The sequence below is a fragment of the Nylanderia fulva genome, unplaced genomic scaffold (assembly GCF_048542155.1).
Source record: "Nylanderia fulva isolate GAGA-0341 unplaced genomic scaffold, ASM4854215v1 Scaffold23, whole genome shotgun sequence".
Lineage (NCBI taxonomy): Eukaryota > Metazoa > Arthropoda > Insecta > Hymenoptera > Formicidae > Nylanderia > Nylanderia fulva.
Genome location: NW_028190293.1, coordinates 960361 through 976659, shown reverse-complemented (window position 1 = coordinate 976659; position 16299 = coordinate 960361). Strand labels below are relative to the sequence as shown.

Genomic DNA, 16299 nt, shown 5'->3' with positions numbered 1-16299 from the left:
ACATATACTAATCATTAATGTTATCCTGCATTCGATCGCAATCGATCGCACGTGCGACTGCAACACGTGCATAATGACAGGTACGCGCGTGACGTCACGCGATAACGTCGGCGCGTGTTGGAGGGGATTTATCTTCCCCCCACCAATGCCACTGCACTTGTCAACAATATGGTATCGTAATAGAAAGACCGCAGTGTCCGTCGTACTAGATCGAACGTCCAGATGTTGCTCGCAAACGCGACGCGTATTTCGTCGAACGGCAGTTTCCTCGCGGCCAACATTGCCGGGTGAAAGGTAGGCAGATGTGAATACTCGGGAGCACTTGACCACTACGTCGCGCGCTCGTTTCTAACCTGACGTACGATGAGCTGTCATTTAGCACTGTGCGGAGTCAGCGCGACATAATTCGCCTTCTCTGCGCAAAAAGAATTACGTAAATTTATCGTCAAACGTGAATTCTTTCTCCGGTAGAAATGGCAGGTCCTGTGGAACAGCTGAGGTAAGTGGACCAATTCAGTTGGAAATACATATCACAGTTTTACTTGTAGATTATAATATCCTGTAAAGGATAAAGACAATGTATTTTTAATCGCGATGTAATTAATATCTTTTTTTTTTTTTCATGCTTCAAAGAATTTATTTCATTACTTACAATGTGGCCACCAAGTTTCCCGATCCTGATCAAGACCTTCACCAGCTTTTGGGCATTGAATCTTGCAGCGAGTCAAACCTATGGCCAGATTTATACTTTATTGGGTATATTTTATAGTATATATATTTTCCTCAATGTAATGATTTAATTCTAATGAAGCATATATTTTTTCAGATTTCAGGAAGTTAAATCACAGCCACAAAATATAGTGTTGGATTATATATTACTTGAAGATCCCTGGACCAGGGCCTTCAGGTACGAATCCATTAAATTAACTTGTTATGTAAATTCATTCATAAGAGATGGAAATTAATTCCGGATATATTTTTCAGAGATGTACTAAAGAAGTATGATTATGTAAAAATACGTTCGCAACGATTGCAGGGTCTTGTTTTAAATGCTTTCTGTCTAAGAAAACATTTAACACAATTGAGATTAATAGAAATTCAATACACGAAGACAGGTTTTGGTGGCATGTGGGTAAGAGAGCAATGTACCAATAGAATTCTCTATTTTATTAACAATATTGTTTTGTTTTAGGGAAACAAGGGTGCAGTAAGCATAAGAATGAATGCCTATGGAGTCAGCATTTGTGTTGTAAATACACATTTAACTCCCCATGATCATTTGTTGGCCGATAGAATATCAGATTACAATACTATAATAACAGATCATACTTTTACTGCTCCAGATACATCAAAAATATTATACCATGAGTATATTTCTCTACTTTATGTTATGCAAATAGAATTATCTAACTACATAACTCTCAATAATCATGGTAATGTATGTTTTTCATTAGCTACATATTTTGGATTGGCGATTTAAATTTTCGGCTCAATGGAGAAGAAACTGCTGCTGAAATAGACTTACTTGTAAAGAAGGAACAACTTAAAGGGCTTCTTAAAAAAGATCAATTGAAGATGGTAATGGAAGACCGTCAAGCTTTTGCAGAGTTAAATGAAAGCATCATCACATTTCCGCCTACTTATAAATATGAATTCGAATCCCAGGAATTTGATCTCAAGTAAGTTGTACATCTGTAAAAAGAAATAACAATTTGTTTAGTATACAAATTTATATTCCATATAATGTATGATTAATTTTTTAATATGTTTCATAATTATTTATCACACAGACGCAGACCATCTTGGACTGATAGAATTTTATACAAAGTAAATGCAATAGATATATACAACGATGTAGAACTTAACGCAAAGCAGCATACTTACAAGAGCCATCCTAACTACAGTGTCTCTGATCACAAACCTGTAACTGGAGAATTCGAAATCACGGTAAAAAGAGTCTTTTATATATTTCTTTGATTTTTTAACTAAATATAAAACGAATGAAAAAAATCTTTAGGTCAGACCTAATGTAAAAGAGTACATTGTGGAATTCCAAGAATGTACAATGGAAGAAAATTTTATATCATACAAACTACAGAGAGATTTTACACCAAGCAATGGGGACTGGATAGGTATCTTCCCTAACGAATTCTCCAGTTTAGATGATTACATCATTTACGAATATGTTAGCCGCGGTAAGTCCTACATTCCATTATATTCTAATTCTATCTTCCAATATTCGCTGTTAAATGTTTAATTAAAAAAAATTTTTTAATATCTGCTATCTAGGTAAACCGACGTCAACTCCTAGTGAGTCTCACGCGAACACGGAACGAATATTCTTCAATGACACAGCACTTCGTTCGTCGGAAATGTATTGTCTGGTTTATGTAGCACAACGAGGAGAATTTATCGAAGTTTTGGGTGTTAGTTCAGGATTTTCAGGTCGTCGCAACTCGATCGAGCCATGCGCTTTATCGTTCACGTAAATAATTTATAGCGAGGAATCGGTATACTTGCAGATTTATACATATGTACGTGAACACCAATCCTTTCGCCGAGAGATCAAATAGCTGTACAATTTTTTACCGCAGATAGATGAAAATATTTTCTTAGCTTGACTTTTTATTACAGTTCATTAACTACCACAATCTTTCCCAGAAATTGTGATAATGTTTTAGAATAGAGTCGGTTCACTATTTTATAAGTTGCGAGTAGGAAATTTAAGTATGTCAAGAAATATGGCCTTTAATCACAGGGTGCTTGTAACACAATATAGTAAGTTGAAATACATTTATAAAGCATCGCGAAAGAAACACCGATGCTTTGCACATAGGATGTCAAACGTTACTTTCGGTACCTGGTCTTCGCACTCTCAGGCTTAGAGTGCGACATAATAGTCGTACGCTTTAGAGTTTGCAGTGACTTCACTGCCACGAGTTTTTCTGCACGCAGATCTTTCTCGGTTCATTAACGCGTGCTAAAATTAAAGAAAATAAAGATTATGTTATACAATTTTTTTCTTGTCACCCGAGCGTTAATGGGTTAACTAGTGCGTACGAGCATGTTCATGTGGCATATCATTGTTCCCTTAGGTAGTAATTTTCAGTGAAAATTTGAATTATGGCGGCTCGTACTGCTCATCGTGTAGTAAACCTATGTTATTTTATTTTTTATAGCGCCGCACTGGTGCAATTTTAAATATATATATTATATATATTCTATGGTTTTCAAAAGGGATGCAAATAAAGGATATTAGTATTTTCTATTCGCCTCGACTCATTTACCTTACTATTTCTGTCATTACGCGTATGATTTATTCAATAAATTAATACTCGCTAGTGACAATAAATAATATGCGAGTTAAATGGAAAAAAGCAATAATGCGATACCACAAACAATGTTGTATAAATTTACATTCCACCAGAATTTAATGCGATACGTCGATCGAATTAACGATTGCATATAAACAAGCGCATTTCATGTGCCATATTCAATGGAATGTCTTACAAACGAATTTGAACATAACTTATCGAGAACACGATGACAGACGCATGTCAACGTATCGTGTCAAATTTGATGTGACATGTAAGTCAGCGATGCTTAAGTACAAATATAAATAATATATTTTGTCGACGTAAACATTTGCTTGCGGCGTAAATTATAAAATCATAAGTATCACATATAATGATAATAATATTATGCCTAACAATACATAATTATTGTTTACGTATATGCTTTTATTTTAATTAACGTGATCAATTTACGCTTATAATTACGCGTACATTTGAGATCCTTATCGTTTTGTCAAGTAAATTAAGTCATTTTTTTGTCATATATTTATTTTCCCACGTTGTATAACTAGCGCATAAGAGTCATATATCGTGGAAAAATATATTATATAAGACAGACATTACTTGCAATTTCAGTTTGATACAATGTTGCAGGTAAGCTGCAATACCCATACAAAGTCATGTAGCATATTCTCACTATGCGTTTGCATTTTTGCAAAAAAACAACATATTTTATGTATAGATTATTTTATATTTTTAATTATAGATATTGTATATTAAAAAGCGACTAGAGCTATTACTTATCGAACATACGCGGACTCATTTAAGTATAAATAATCTCCTTCGCGAAAGTTTCACACGTCGGGGATTTCGCGACATAGGTGGGTTTCGAATGGCATGTTCATAAAATCGAAGAATCACATCAATAACACAGTGATATTTCACGTCTCTGCGAACGTCATCGATCGAGAAGGTCGTTCTATTCCGCCACTATATAACAAAGTTTTAAAATAACTTAGATCTCTCACGTTGCGAAGCCGTATATACATTCGAGGTCCCTCCTTCCACCGGGCCATTATCAGTTTATCGATCGTTTCGTCAAGTTCACGGTCGACATTTGTACTTAGGACGCACGCGTTAAATGCATCATACTTTCACGTCTAAAGATTAATTTTTTTGTCGTGATAATTTATATATCATGGAACGATAGTCTGTCTAGGTAAGGAATCGCCACCGTTCATCACAGGCAGCAATGCCAAGTCCATACTTCCGACATTTGGTTCCGTGCTATGAATTCCCCGTAACTTTTGTATTCGATGCCAAACGAAATCCCTGGCTGGCTTCCTCAGAACGAACAGGCCGAAAATGAGAACGCCCTGAAGAGCGTTCACTAGATCGAACGCCGACCAGTCCAGCGGACCAGCCCACCAAGAGACCAATTCCATCAACCAATTGAGACCCATCAGGAAGAAGAGCACCACGCAGACGAGGAAGGTCCGTTTGAGTCTGCGAAAGAGCCTCTGATCTTCCCGATCGGAATGCTGATTCCTCGCCAAGCGTCTCAACACAAGCTCCTGCTGATAGCGGCTGATTTTGACAGCCGTGATTATGAAGAGGGTCATATTCGCCAGCAGAAGAAGACCGATCGGGACGTAAAAGTATGGCATGGCTTCGGCGTCGGCTGTGGAAGGAGCGATAATAATTAATATGCTGATTAATTTATCTTGGATATTGATTGAAGATAAGAAGCTTGAAAGTTACAATGATGGAATTTATCTCTTGGATGAGATTGTATGTTATTTATTTTATTTGTTCATGTGCATATTTATTTTATGGTAAGACATTATATTTGCTAAAAGCTTTATTTACGTGTGCCTGGATGACGCAAATTCGATGAGATGCGATATCTGTAAATGGACTCACATTTGAACCAGCAGCTATCGCTACCAAAAGCAGGCTTGACGTAGGTCATGGGTACTGTGGGACTGAGCTGCATCGCTATCGAGACGAGAATGAGGATCGCCGACGCGCCCCAGGCCCATATCGAGTAATAGAAGAAGAGCGTTTTGGACTGAATCTTTCTGTACGCGCGATGGTTCACGTGATAATGTACTAATGACCACGTTTCGATGCACATCACGTTCAGCCAGAAAAAACAGGCCACGAACGAGAACTGGATGACGAACGCTGAAAACAATTCCGGTCATATGGTCTCTTAATTAACTCTGTTATTCATGTTCTAAAGAGCGAACCGTGAGAATAATAATATTCTCAAAGTTATATAACGTCCTCCAAAAGTGTGACAGTCTAAAAAATTTAATATTTAAATTACAAGAAATTATTCGAATTTAATAGTCTTTAATTTTTAGATTTTTATTAAAGTAAATTGAAAAATTGCAAATTGAAAATTGAATGTTCAGCGCTAATCGCAGAAAATGCAAATTTTCTCATTACAGTCTCAAGAGTGATATTTTTTTTCTAGATTTCCTAGTTATGATATAACATTTTCATGTAGCAATGTCACACAGTTATACACGTTTTCCTTGTTGGATAATTAATTATATACCCTACCTATGCTAACGCAGACCTCAGGCGTCAATCGCGCGCTCGCGAGTTGCGTAATGGCCAAAGTGCTAAAGGCCACCGCCAAGCAGCCGCAATAGTGGCAAAGGGCTTTCCCGTGGACGTCCCTCAACCTTGGAGTTATTACGTACGCCGCAATGGTAAGAATGAAAAAAGGGACCGAGATCAACAGCCCACAAGCGTAAATGATCACCCGTATATCCGGAATAACTGCAATCGTTACATATGTTTTATTAAGAGATTTCATTAACAAGTCTTTTAAATAAAATTATACATTAATTGTCTACCGAGAATTGTAATACCAAAAGAATTTTTTTTACACTGAAAAAAATTTGGTTATATTTCGACGAATCAGATTTGTTGTACAAACAAGATGCTTGATGCATTAAAAGGAGTTTTGGCCAATTTAACCAGAAAAATGCTGGTTCGTCGAAATATGATCAAACATTTTTTTTCAGTGTAGAATTTGCCCTGAAAAGAATTTTATAAGAGTTTTTCTCATTAATATTTACTACATTAAAAAATATTAATATATGTATATAGTCAAATTAATCGAAAGATCAGAGATAAAGAATCAGAGAAACTCAAATAAAATTCTTCCAATACTATGTTGTCTCATAATCATTATCATTATTTTCAGGATAAATTCTAAGAGAAAATTTTCTCTGTGTATGTATATTATATGCAATTATAAAAAAATAAATGTCTTTACTATATTAATATCTATCACAATAACATATAAAACATGTTCGATTAATTTTACTATAAAATTTACTAATAAAAATTACTATGTAGATTATTAATATTTTTTATTGTGATAAATACTTATTAATTAGATAAGTTCTTATAAAATTCTAAGAGAAAATTCTCTCTGTGTATACGTTTCAAATGTTATGCTTATGCTAGATTTTTTATACAAGTGATTCACGCAAATGAATGCAAAGTATTTTTTCAAGTTAACATTCCAGAAGAAGACTTTTTTTAAGGAAAAAATTATCAACAATAATTCAATCTTTGCACAAAGATACCTAAAATTTTTGATAAGATGCAAAAAGAAAAATTTAGGAGAATTTTTTTCTGTTATATCGTTTCATTTCGATCGATTACATACCTTTTGGAAAACAAACGAGCACCCTAAGTTTCCATTCGGGCACAACCTCCATACAATAGTCTTTACCAGGCATAAGCATAATCGGTGCATGACCGATTTTTGGCGCAAAGATGGAACCATTCATCAGTAAATGATAGCTATCCTCGTCGTCTTCGCTGCCTTCTTTCGGTTCTAGCATGTACCTGAAAAAAATTTCTCATGTTCAAATACGTAGGTAAAAATACGCGCAAATATTCGAGAGTTGACTGAAGATACATGTACAAGTTGAATATTCAAAAGTAAATAAAGCCATTATCGGTATATCATGCGAGATTTTTCCGGATCTTTGAGAACGGGTTTCCGTAATCTATGAGAAACGAGTTTCCGTAATCTATGAGAAACGAGTTATATTACGCCGGTGGAGATAATTGCCGTGTCCAAGAACATTCATCAAGGAAATTACAATAATATTGTACTACTTCACGAGTAGAGAAGACTGAAGCAGTATTTTTCACACAAGATAATTGTATGTTGCTGCTCGATATCTTGTGTGTCTGCGTATTCTCTATATTTCATAAAAATCCAGAGCTATTAAATCAATTAATGTTATTAATGTATTATATTTACATTGTCAATCGTATGATAGAAAACGAACGGATTTCTGCGATAAACTATATATTGAAAAAAAAATTAGTCAACTTGACTAAACCTTTCAACTAAATATTATTTTGTTAATTGAACGTATAAAAGTATGTAAATTAAATATGATATATTAAATCTAACACAATGTATATTTAACTTAAATACTAATATATGTTCAATTGACAAAGTAATTTAATTGAAAGGTTTATCGTTATCTGGATTCGCAAATCATAACTTTTGTGACGCGAATATACAAAAATTAATTACATTTTATGGATAAGATTTTTTTAATCAATAGTTCGAGACAATACATTGTCTTCTGTCATAATTCATCCAGCGAGATTAAATGTCACTTTATGATTTCATCTCCGCCGATTATCGCGATACGATAAATAACTTTTTTTATTGGGGAAAAATGAATTATATATGTTATCTGTCGTATGGAGGCGACAATGAGTGCATCCATCGATCTTAACAATCCGTAAATTACTTTCAATATGATACACAATTGCTCCGATGTCTCACAAGTCTCGTAAGTATCTTAGGAATGCAATATCGAGAATGCAGAGTTATCAGTATCGATACAATACTTTTCTAGATTTACTTTCTTTGAGAAAAATTCATTACAAATAATATTTTCATCTTATGTGATTTCCGCGATAATTATACGTTATCATTCATAACTTGCAATTGTCGCACGACGTAGAAATAATTCGTCGAAATTATCCTTCATTATATTTCTTTATATTTAAATTTAACACACGATCGATAAATTACACTGAAAACTCACCAAGTTAATCGTTTCGCTACGACACGAATTAAAATGGAGTCTTATCGTAGGATGACCAACTGGCGTTCCGATCTATTGATAAGGACGTATCGATAGTACGACGTCTCTACGCATTTTATATTATATAACGAGTGGTCTTAAAAAAAAAAAAATTTTGTAACACGGCTCGATAGATCTGATTACACACTCATTATCAGCTATTTATAAGCAATTCGACGTAATTTCTCGACACGTACTTTTTACGACAGGGACTTCCAATGATAGCGACGAATTCCCCAAATTTGTCTCCAGGTACAAACACCCCGGTGTTATTGAAGTGACTGAATAAAGGCGAAAAATGCATCGTCGAGTTGGTGGAGGGAACGCAAACTGTATGGTTCCCATCTCTTACGAGGACTTCATTTACGGGGCAACATTTTCCCACCAACGGCATCCTCATCACCAGCTCTCTGTATTCATCCGGTATTAAAGTGTTGTTTCGCTAAAAAAAAAAAACAAAAACGTTATTTTTCGCTAGAGTCATCGATTTGCAAGCGATGAATATTTTAACACATTTTAACATTTCGAAAATTCGGGGAAGCACGAACAACTTGAGAGGTGCAGCATCATGAATATGAATTAATGCAACAATGACGTTATAATGCACATAACGTTGAAAACAAATTATTTATGAATGAAAACTGGTTTGAGAGATTCAGAGATGGAGATGATATCTCTCGAAAATATTTTAAATTATTTTTTACAGCGGATCTTTTATAAAATTGTTCTTTTTTTCGAATAAATTATATTGCGATGGTCAGGTATACAATTTTAATTTATACATCGCAATTCATAAATAAAAAATTAATCACAGATTTTTAAATAGTGTTCGCGTTGATCAAGATTCGTACAAATATTTTTTCACGCTAGATATTCCATTCTTCAATCTATCACGAAATCTCTTACACAAAATCTTACGGATCGGAGAAGATCACAAATCAGATATCTTCGTAAAACACTCTTTCGATCGAACACTCTTTTATCTGGATAGTATCGAGAAACAAATATCGACAGCGGTTGTTAGACTAAATATAATTCTGGGAGATGGGAATAGCAGAAAGCTCAGACAAATAAATAAATATAAGACTTAAATTGACGAAAGTTGTGCTTACCAATGGAATTCCATGTATAATCGGCGATACGTCACTCGCGACAGACATCGCCGATAAATATGCGAAAAGGACGCAGATGCAAATGAGACGCATCCTGGATAATAATTATTATGCCTTGTCGAAGTGTCTATAAAATCTTGGAATTTCTGCGCGTTGTTGAGATTTGTTAGATTGCGATTCGTATCGCGTCAACTTTCGTTAATCGATATCACGTATCGAGCGTACACCTTGTAAACATAATCGAACTTTGGAGTTTTCACACGACGGACTTGACTTAAATGAGACTGGCGAACCGACTTTGTCCACGATAGATTAGATCGCGTTTTCTGATGACATTTCGCCAAGAATCAGAGGCGCTTACGTTCCTCGTCTCTTTCGTCACTTATCGATATCGCATTATTAGATCTCTTGCACATTTATCTCGTCACGCCCTTGCTTGCACTCGTCGATAAGTCTCCTGGTAATCGCTTAATCGCCGTGGGTTTCAATTAAACATCTCAATATATCCGCTTTCTGATCGGCTCCGTGAATTAGCCAGAGGAACGTTTTAATCCGAAGCCCTCGTGAATTATAGAATCGAGATTAGCGATCAACGATCTTCATTGATCACTCGCTACCTTTATCGTGCTTCTTTTTCTTTCCCGCCAATATTTCTCTACGCACGACTGCACGCGTGATCCATCAATCACGTTTGGTGTCAGGGTATATTAAGTCATTTGGAAATCCCTGTCGAGAAACCTCCAAAAAAACCTGCAGTGTTAAGATTAAAAAATTATTATCAAATTTAGAATGTTAGAACACTGAAAAAAAATATTAAATTCGAATAAATATTTATTTCAATAGCGCCAATAAATCATTTATTTGAAACTAATAATATTAATTTGACGTAAAAAATATATTTATTTGATATAAAAGAATCCTTTTCAGAACAAAGAAATATATATTTATTTGTTTCAAATAAATGATTTATTTTTATTAAACGGTATTGAAATAAATATTTATTAATTTAATCAAATTTTTTCATAGTGAACGAATCGATCGGATTTCTTTGTGAGACAATATCGCATCTATACTGCGAAATATTGACTTTCGAAGGACCGACCTCGAAAACTCGATGTCTCATCTGCATATATTATTGCGAAGAAATCCGGATCGAATCAAGGCAAAAATCTCGAAATCCCGAGGCAAACAGGACGACGTCACTTTCAAAAATCGGCGAGTTTAATATGTATTTCGTCTATCGATATAAATACAAGCCCGATGATGATGATGAATGGTCGTTGACCTATAATTCCCGCTATCTCATTTTGCTCGAGAAGCGAATCGTAAAGAACAACGAGCAGCGGACCTTATCGTAATCCTGACGACGAGACGTAGCTCCCGGTTATTAACTCACATTCTCTATTATATATCCTTCTTTTCCCTACTCCAAGTTTGGAAAGTGACGTCGTCGTATTCTCGCGAACAAACGAGGAGGCGAACTTACGAGAAACTTTTTGACGATTTTTTTCGCGATTTTATGGCGCGAAGAGGAGACTTTGACTTTGACTTTAATAAGTTATTCAACAACATGGATTATCAATTATCAAGGTTCCTCGCGACGTTCATCTTAACGATCCAAACTCCAACTTTGCTCGTTAAATCCTCAACAAAACGGCGAGTATATAATTTTCACCAGAAAACACGTTACTCTCTCGAGATCGGCACTTTATCTTCGGATTATCGTTAAAAAAATCTTTCACACGTGGGAGATTTTTTGTTCCCCGGCCACTTCAACACACAGGTATAATAATCCAAGGATCGGCGATCGATAGGGGATCCACGCGACTCGCGGCTCACCGATCTCGAAGTCCGAGAAGTAACTGGTCGGACGTCGCGATCCGCTCGTGCCTTTATCGAATGAGAGAGCGATCTTTCGCGCCTCGCGGCGATGCACACACTCTGACGTACGTGCCGATGACTGAACTCGACGTGTATGTACGTGTGTACGTGATATACCGAAAGTATTTCGCATCCGCGCGCGCGACCTTATCAATCGTCCAAGATATTTGCTCCGATCTCCGACCGATTCCCGCTAATAAGCTCTATATCGCGCCCAATCTGTCACATCTGTCATTCTCGGAATAACCCCGGTCCCTTATAGAGAAGACCTTGACTAATTTTTAGCGGAACGTTGTTTAAGCTTCGAGACTGCGACCACCTTAGATTCATGAATTTATTGACTCTTTACAGGGGTTTCAATTTATACATCGATTTTTTTGCAGATCCATATACTCCATAAAATACTCGATACGCAATATACTAAACATTATAAAATATACTCAATATATAATATATATAAAATAAAAGAAAATATATAAAAGAATGTACAAAAAAATATAGAAAAAATATACAGAAAATATACAAAAATATACAATGAAAGCGAGCTTTATAAAGATCTCGTAAAATGCGCGCCACTAATTAGCGTAAATTAAATCGATCCTGTTAATTTAATTACGCAGGTAAGGTTGCGCGCGTAAAATGTTAGGTATATCAATGTTTGTGAAAGGTGTCACGCGTGATTCACGTGAGTCATCCATCGCGCATTCATTGAAAATCATTTCGTAGTATTAGCAGGAATAGTCGAACACGACGTGGGAGACGTCTCGCTACTATTTTATGTTTTATGTATAAAATTCCCAGTCCTCTTGTGACACGGAGAGACGTCAACGCGAATCGATTCGGACCTTCTGTCCGGAAAATCTATCCTTATCATTCGAAAATCTGACGCAACGTTTACACTTTTTATGATAACGCAAACACTTGAACGTTATTACCGTATTATTGCATTACACCATTACATCGCGAGATTGAGAGATGCTAATGCAAATATTGTTTGGGAAAAAAAATTGTAAGAATTTTTTTCTGTGTATTCAGTGAGAGATAAAAACCATTTTCATATATTATCACGAAGACGGAATTTCCTCTGCAAGTTTGTCGAGTTATTTTTATTCAGTTGCGATTTTTATATTTTTTATTTCAATGCGCACGAAACAGGAGGAAATAATCAAGCAAATAATTATGAAGCAATTTCCGTATATAATACAACCTTATGAATAGGAAATGACGTTCGTTACAATTATTGCTCACGCATTCGCCACGTCATTTACGTCATTGCTACCTCAACTCTTCGGGGAACCTTATTGATACGGATTGCTATTTGATCGAATAATTCGATTGGCACGCAGCGGGATGTAACAGACGAAATGTAAATGAAGGCTTGGCTACGTTAGTCTGGTGCAAAATATTGCAGCTAGGTATAAAATTAAACCGAGTCTCTATTTCGGTCGGTTTGTGCGATGCAAACGACAATAATAACTGGCATATTTAACGTATGCGGGCGTCCTCTATTTAGCAAAAAGTCATTATTATTATTGTTATATGTGTATATTACAATGTTATAAATGTTTTGATTTAGCGTTATGATAATGAAAAAATTAACTTAGACATAACAACAATTATCATTATGATGTCATCATTTGAACGTCAATTTACAATGTAAATGTCGTTTTTGACGTCACAAAGACTATATTTTTGTTACCAGGAAATCTCCCCAGGTAGCAATCATAATTATTATGACGTTATTTCGACGTTTATTTAAATTACGTTATTTTCACATCAAAATTACTACTTTCGTTATCTGAGCATCTCATTTCAAGTTCGAATTATATAAAACAAAAAATCGTTGCATAAATAAATGAGATAAGGAAATATGCAGAGTATTTTTAAAACTATGTCAGAGATTTTAAGAGTATATTCTAGGAGTCAAAATAAGAAAAAAGTTCCTAAACATAAACATTGGTCTAAAAATGCTTTCCCTCCCGAGTCTATAACTCCCTAAAATTGAATGAAAAATTCGAAAAATGTATTGTAACTCTCGGAGACTTCCACAGATAGAGAAAAAGACTTTCAATAATCTGTGAAAAAGTACCTGAGAGTTACAATACATTTTTTGATTTTTTTTTACCCAACTTTAGAAGACTGTAACTTTAAAAGAACTTATTTGACTTGGATACTCCTAGAATACGCCCTGAAAATATCTGACATATAGTTTTAGAAACACTCTGTATACAGAGAAATTAATTTCAAGTTTCAATGAATGAAATAAACCTTTAGAAATTATTCACATTACATAAAGTCGACGAGAGGAATTTTTATTATAAAAAAACAGGGTTGGGTAATAACTAGTTAATTAATTAAAAGTTAAAAAAAAATTAAAAAGTTAATAACTTTTAACTTAGTCAAATTTTTTTATTTTTGAATACCATTATTGTTTTTTTTCTAAGTTATAAACGTATTATTTTTAAATTAAAGAATTATTCATTTTTATGTTCATTTGTTATCAATTGTAATTACCAAAAAATATATTTCTATATATAAAAATCAAAATTGTTTTGTTATTTGTTATTATATATTTTAAAAGAATTATATAACAAAATTCTAATTTAATATAAATAATATTTGTAAAAATTAACTTTTGATTTAATTTCAGTTAATTATTTAATCTTAACTTAACTTTAACTGAGTTAATTTTTTGTTCGTAAAACTTTTAACTTAACTAAATTAATTTTATAAACAACCAACTTTAACTTAACTTAGTTTAAAAAAATCATTAACTTACCTAACCCTGGAAAAAAGAATGAAAGCATCAAACTAAAGTTCCCACGGTTATATCAGATTGAAATACAAAATCTACGACTATTAAATAAAACGTACAGCTGAGTCATTGCGAGAACGCGATTTGCGTGAACCGTTATTCAAGCTCAAACTCCGTTTTTACAAGATTCTTTTAACACGACTATTGTTTACGAGATCCAAATGCGAACGGCCGATTCATCGTTTAAGTCAACTCTTCGCGTGGATGACTTCGTGGTTTACTTTAGCCGGCCCAACAAAAGTTGGGATTTCACGGTATCCAGAGATCAAAAATATAGAGGAACTCACACTGAGCTAATACCTACAACTGGCGACTCAACAATCGTATTGCGTTATTTCTATTTGGGAATCCCAGCGAGTTAGGCATATACACATACATACATATATATACAATCGAATATCGTTAAGGCAAATGATAAGGTCGCGGGCCCGGGACCAGACGGCCAGCTATAAATATAGCGTTTGACGTAACTGCTTCCTTCTGCGTACAATGTGCGTATCGACGCACAAAGCGATAGATTTCACGTGAAACGAGAGAGATATGAAAAAGCCAAAATTCGTCGATGACAGGCGCGTAGGTGTGCGACTAGGAAATTCGTTTCATGACGTCCAGGACTTAAATTCCTACGCACGAGGGAAACTTCTGAATCAATGTTACGTTAAAATTACATGTTATGTTAGAAAAAAGAGAGATGGGATCGAGCCTATTGAAACTTTTGCAACAACTCTATATAAGTATACATATATAGCAAACCCTAACAGCACAACATATTCAAAAGATTTTTAGAGGGCATCTATAGGACATCCGAACAATTGGATGTCCTCTGGATGTCCTCTAAACATATATATGTGCTAATAGAAAAATTGCATTGCGAGTATAGTATTCGATCTCTCGGACATTTTTTGAATACAAAACAAGAACATGAAGAGTTCTATATTCTTGCAGCAATTTAAAGATAGAAATATTCGATTTGTGCAGATTATTATTGGTGACGACGTTATTTCATTTCCTAAAATTTGATATTTTTATTTCGTTGAAAACTAAGAAAGAACTTTTCGCTAAAAAGGCAAATAAAATTATTATTCCAATATGTATTGAGAAAAATAATGAGATAGTCATGCGGAGAGCTCAATGCCGGTCTGATGTTCGTTTCAGGAACTCGTACCGCGAACTATACTGCTCTCTGTTAAAACATTTCGCACTTCAAGTTCATAGGCAGTCGGTAACGTAGCGTATTTCCTAGTTGCATAAGTCTTTAATAATCTCTTTATTAAATTAATTAATCGCAAAAACTTGGATCGTAAACATGAATGAAGAACTGTCAAAGTTTTGCGTCTCGAGAGAAACGATGTTCTGAAAGTTTCGCGAAAAATGTCCAACTATTTTAAAAGCTCGTAAAATATTAAACTTTCAATGAAAAACTCGATACATAAACGCTCCAATATACATAAAATTCTCCTGAAATTTCGCTCAAAGAGATGTTACGGAATTACGTCAAAAATTATTGTTGTCAAAGTTTATCGTGGCGCAAAATATGAAGAGGAGCAACTGAGAAATTTGTTGAAAATTCAAACTTCGGACATAAAACAATTCCTTTCTACACGTGCATCAGGCGTGAATTATTGAAGCAAATATTAACAAGCTCTTTCCACGTTTGTATACATTTGCGCATAAATTTACTTTGCACCGTTTGCATTTACTATTACACAGCTCTTTCTCCTTTATTTCAATTTGCTATTTTTTTTTGGTCTACCTTTTGAACTACGTTCAATTCTCGTAAATTGATGTTCTTCGAGTTTATCAATAATTGCGCACTATGTTTAAGTAATCAACAAAATAGATTCCTGGAAGTGATTTGAATAATGCAGAAACAAACTCCGTCAATATGTTATAAAACGTTATATCTTTCGCAAACATTTATCACTGATGTTTTTCCTTTCATGAAAAGAGAAATTAATTGTTAAAAATAAAATATATATATATATTTATTTTTTAAATACTTAGATTTATCATCAATAATTCTATGCTATTTATCAGTGTCTGCTGTTATCTAA

General features: G+C 34.5%; 2 protein-coding genes across 4 annotated transcripts in view; one reads left to right on the top strand and one right to left on the bottom strand.

Moving 5' to 3' along the window:
* Nucleotides 1-141: 141 nt before the first annotated feature.
* Nucleotides 142-3268, top strand: LOC114932854 (inositol polyphosphate 5-phosphatase K). The gene is made up of 9 exons (XM_029305265.2): nt 142-499; nt 634-756; nt 827-907; nt 985-1132; nt 1193-1368; nt 1455-1679; nt 1791-1947; nt 2018-2195; nt 2290-3268. Exons 1-9 carry the CDS (start codon nt 474-476, stop codon nt 2487-2489), a joined length of 1314 nt encoding a protein of 437 aa, XP_029161098.1. The 5' UTR covers nt 142-473; the 3' UTR covers nt 2490-3268.
* Nucleotides 3269-4356: 1088 nt separating this feature from the next.
* LOC114932831 (G protein-coupled receptor Mth2) overlaps nt 4357-16299 on the bottom strand; it is a 46309-nt gene continuing 34366 nt past the window's right edge. The window contains exons 1-7 of one of the 3 annotated variants that reach the window (XM_029305245.2): nt 14210-14537; nt 9550-10299; nt 8635-8879; nt 6988-7169; nt 5865-6086; nt 5217-5480; nt 4357-4974 (exon numbers count right to left, since the gene is read on the bottom strand). In XM_029305245.2, the coding sequence (XP_029161078.1) occupies nt 4490-4974; nt 5217-5480; nt 5865-6086; nt 6988-7169; nt 8635-8879; nt 9550-9642 (1491 nt within the window). In that variant the 5' untranslated portion in view covers nt 9643-10299; nt 14210-14537 and the 3' untranslated portion in view covers nt 4357-4489. Of the gene's footprint in view, nt 4975-5216; nt 5481-5864; nt 6087-6987; nt 7170-8634; nt 8880-9549; nt 10300-11035; nt 11858-14209; nt 14538-16299 lie in introns of those variants that run through there. The other 2 variants (XM_029305236.2, XM_085483109.1) reach the window with 2 other exon arrangements.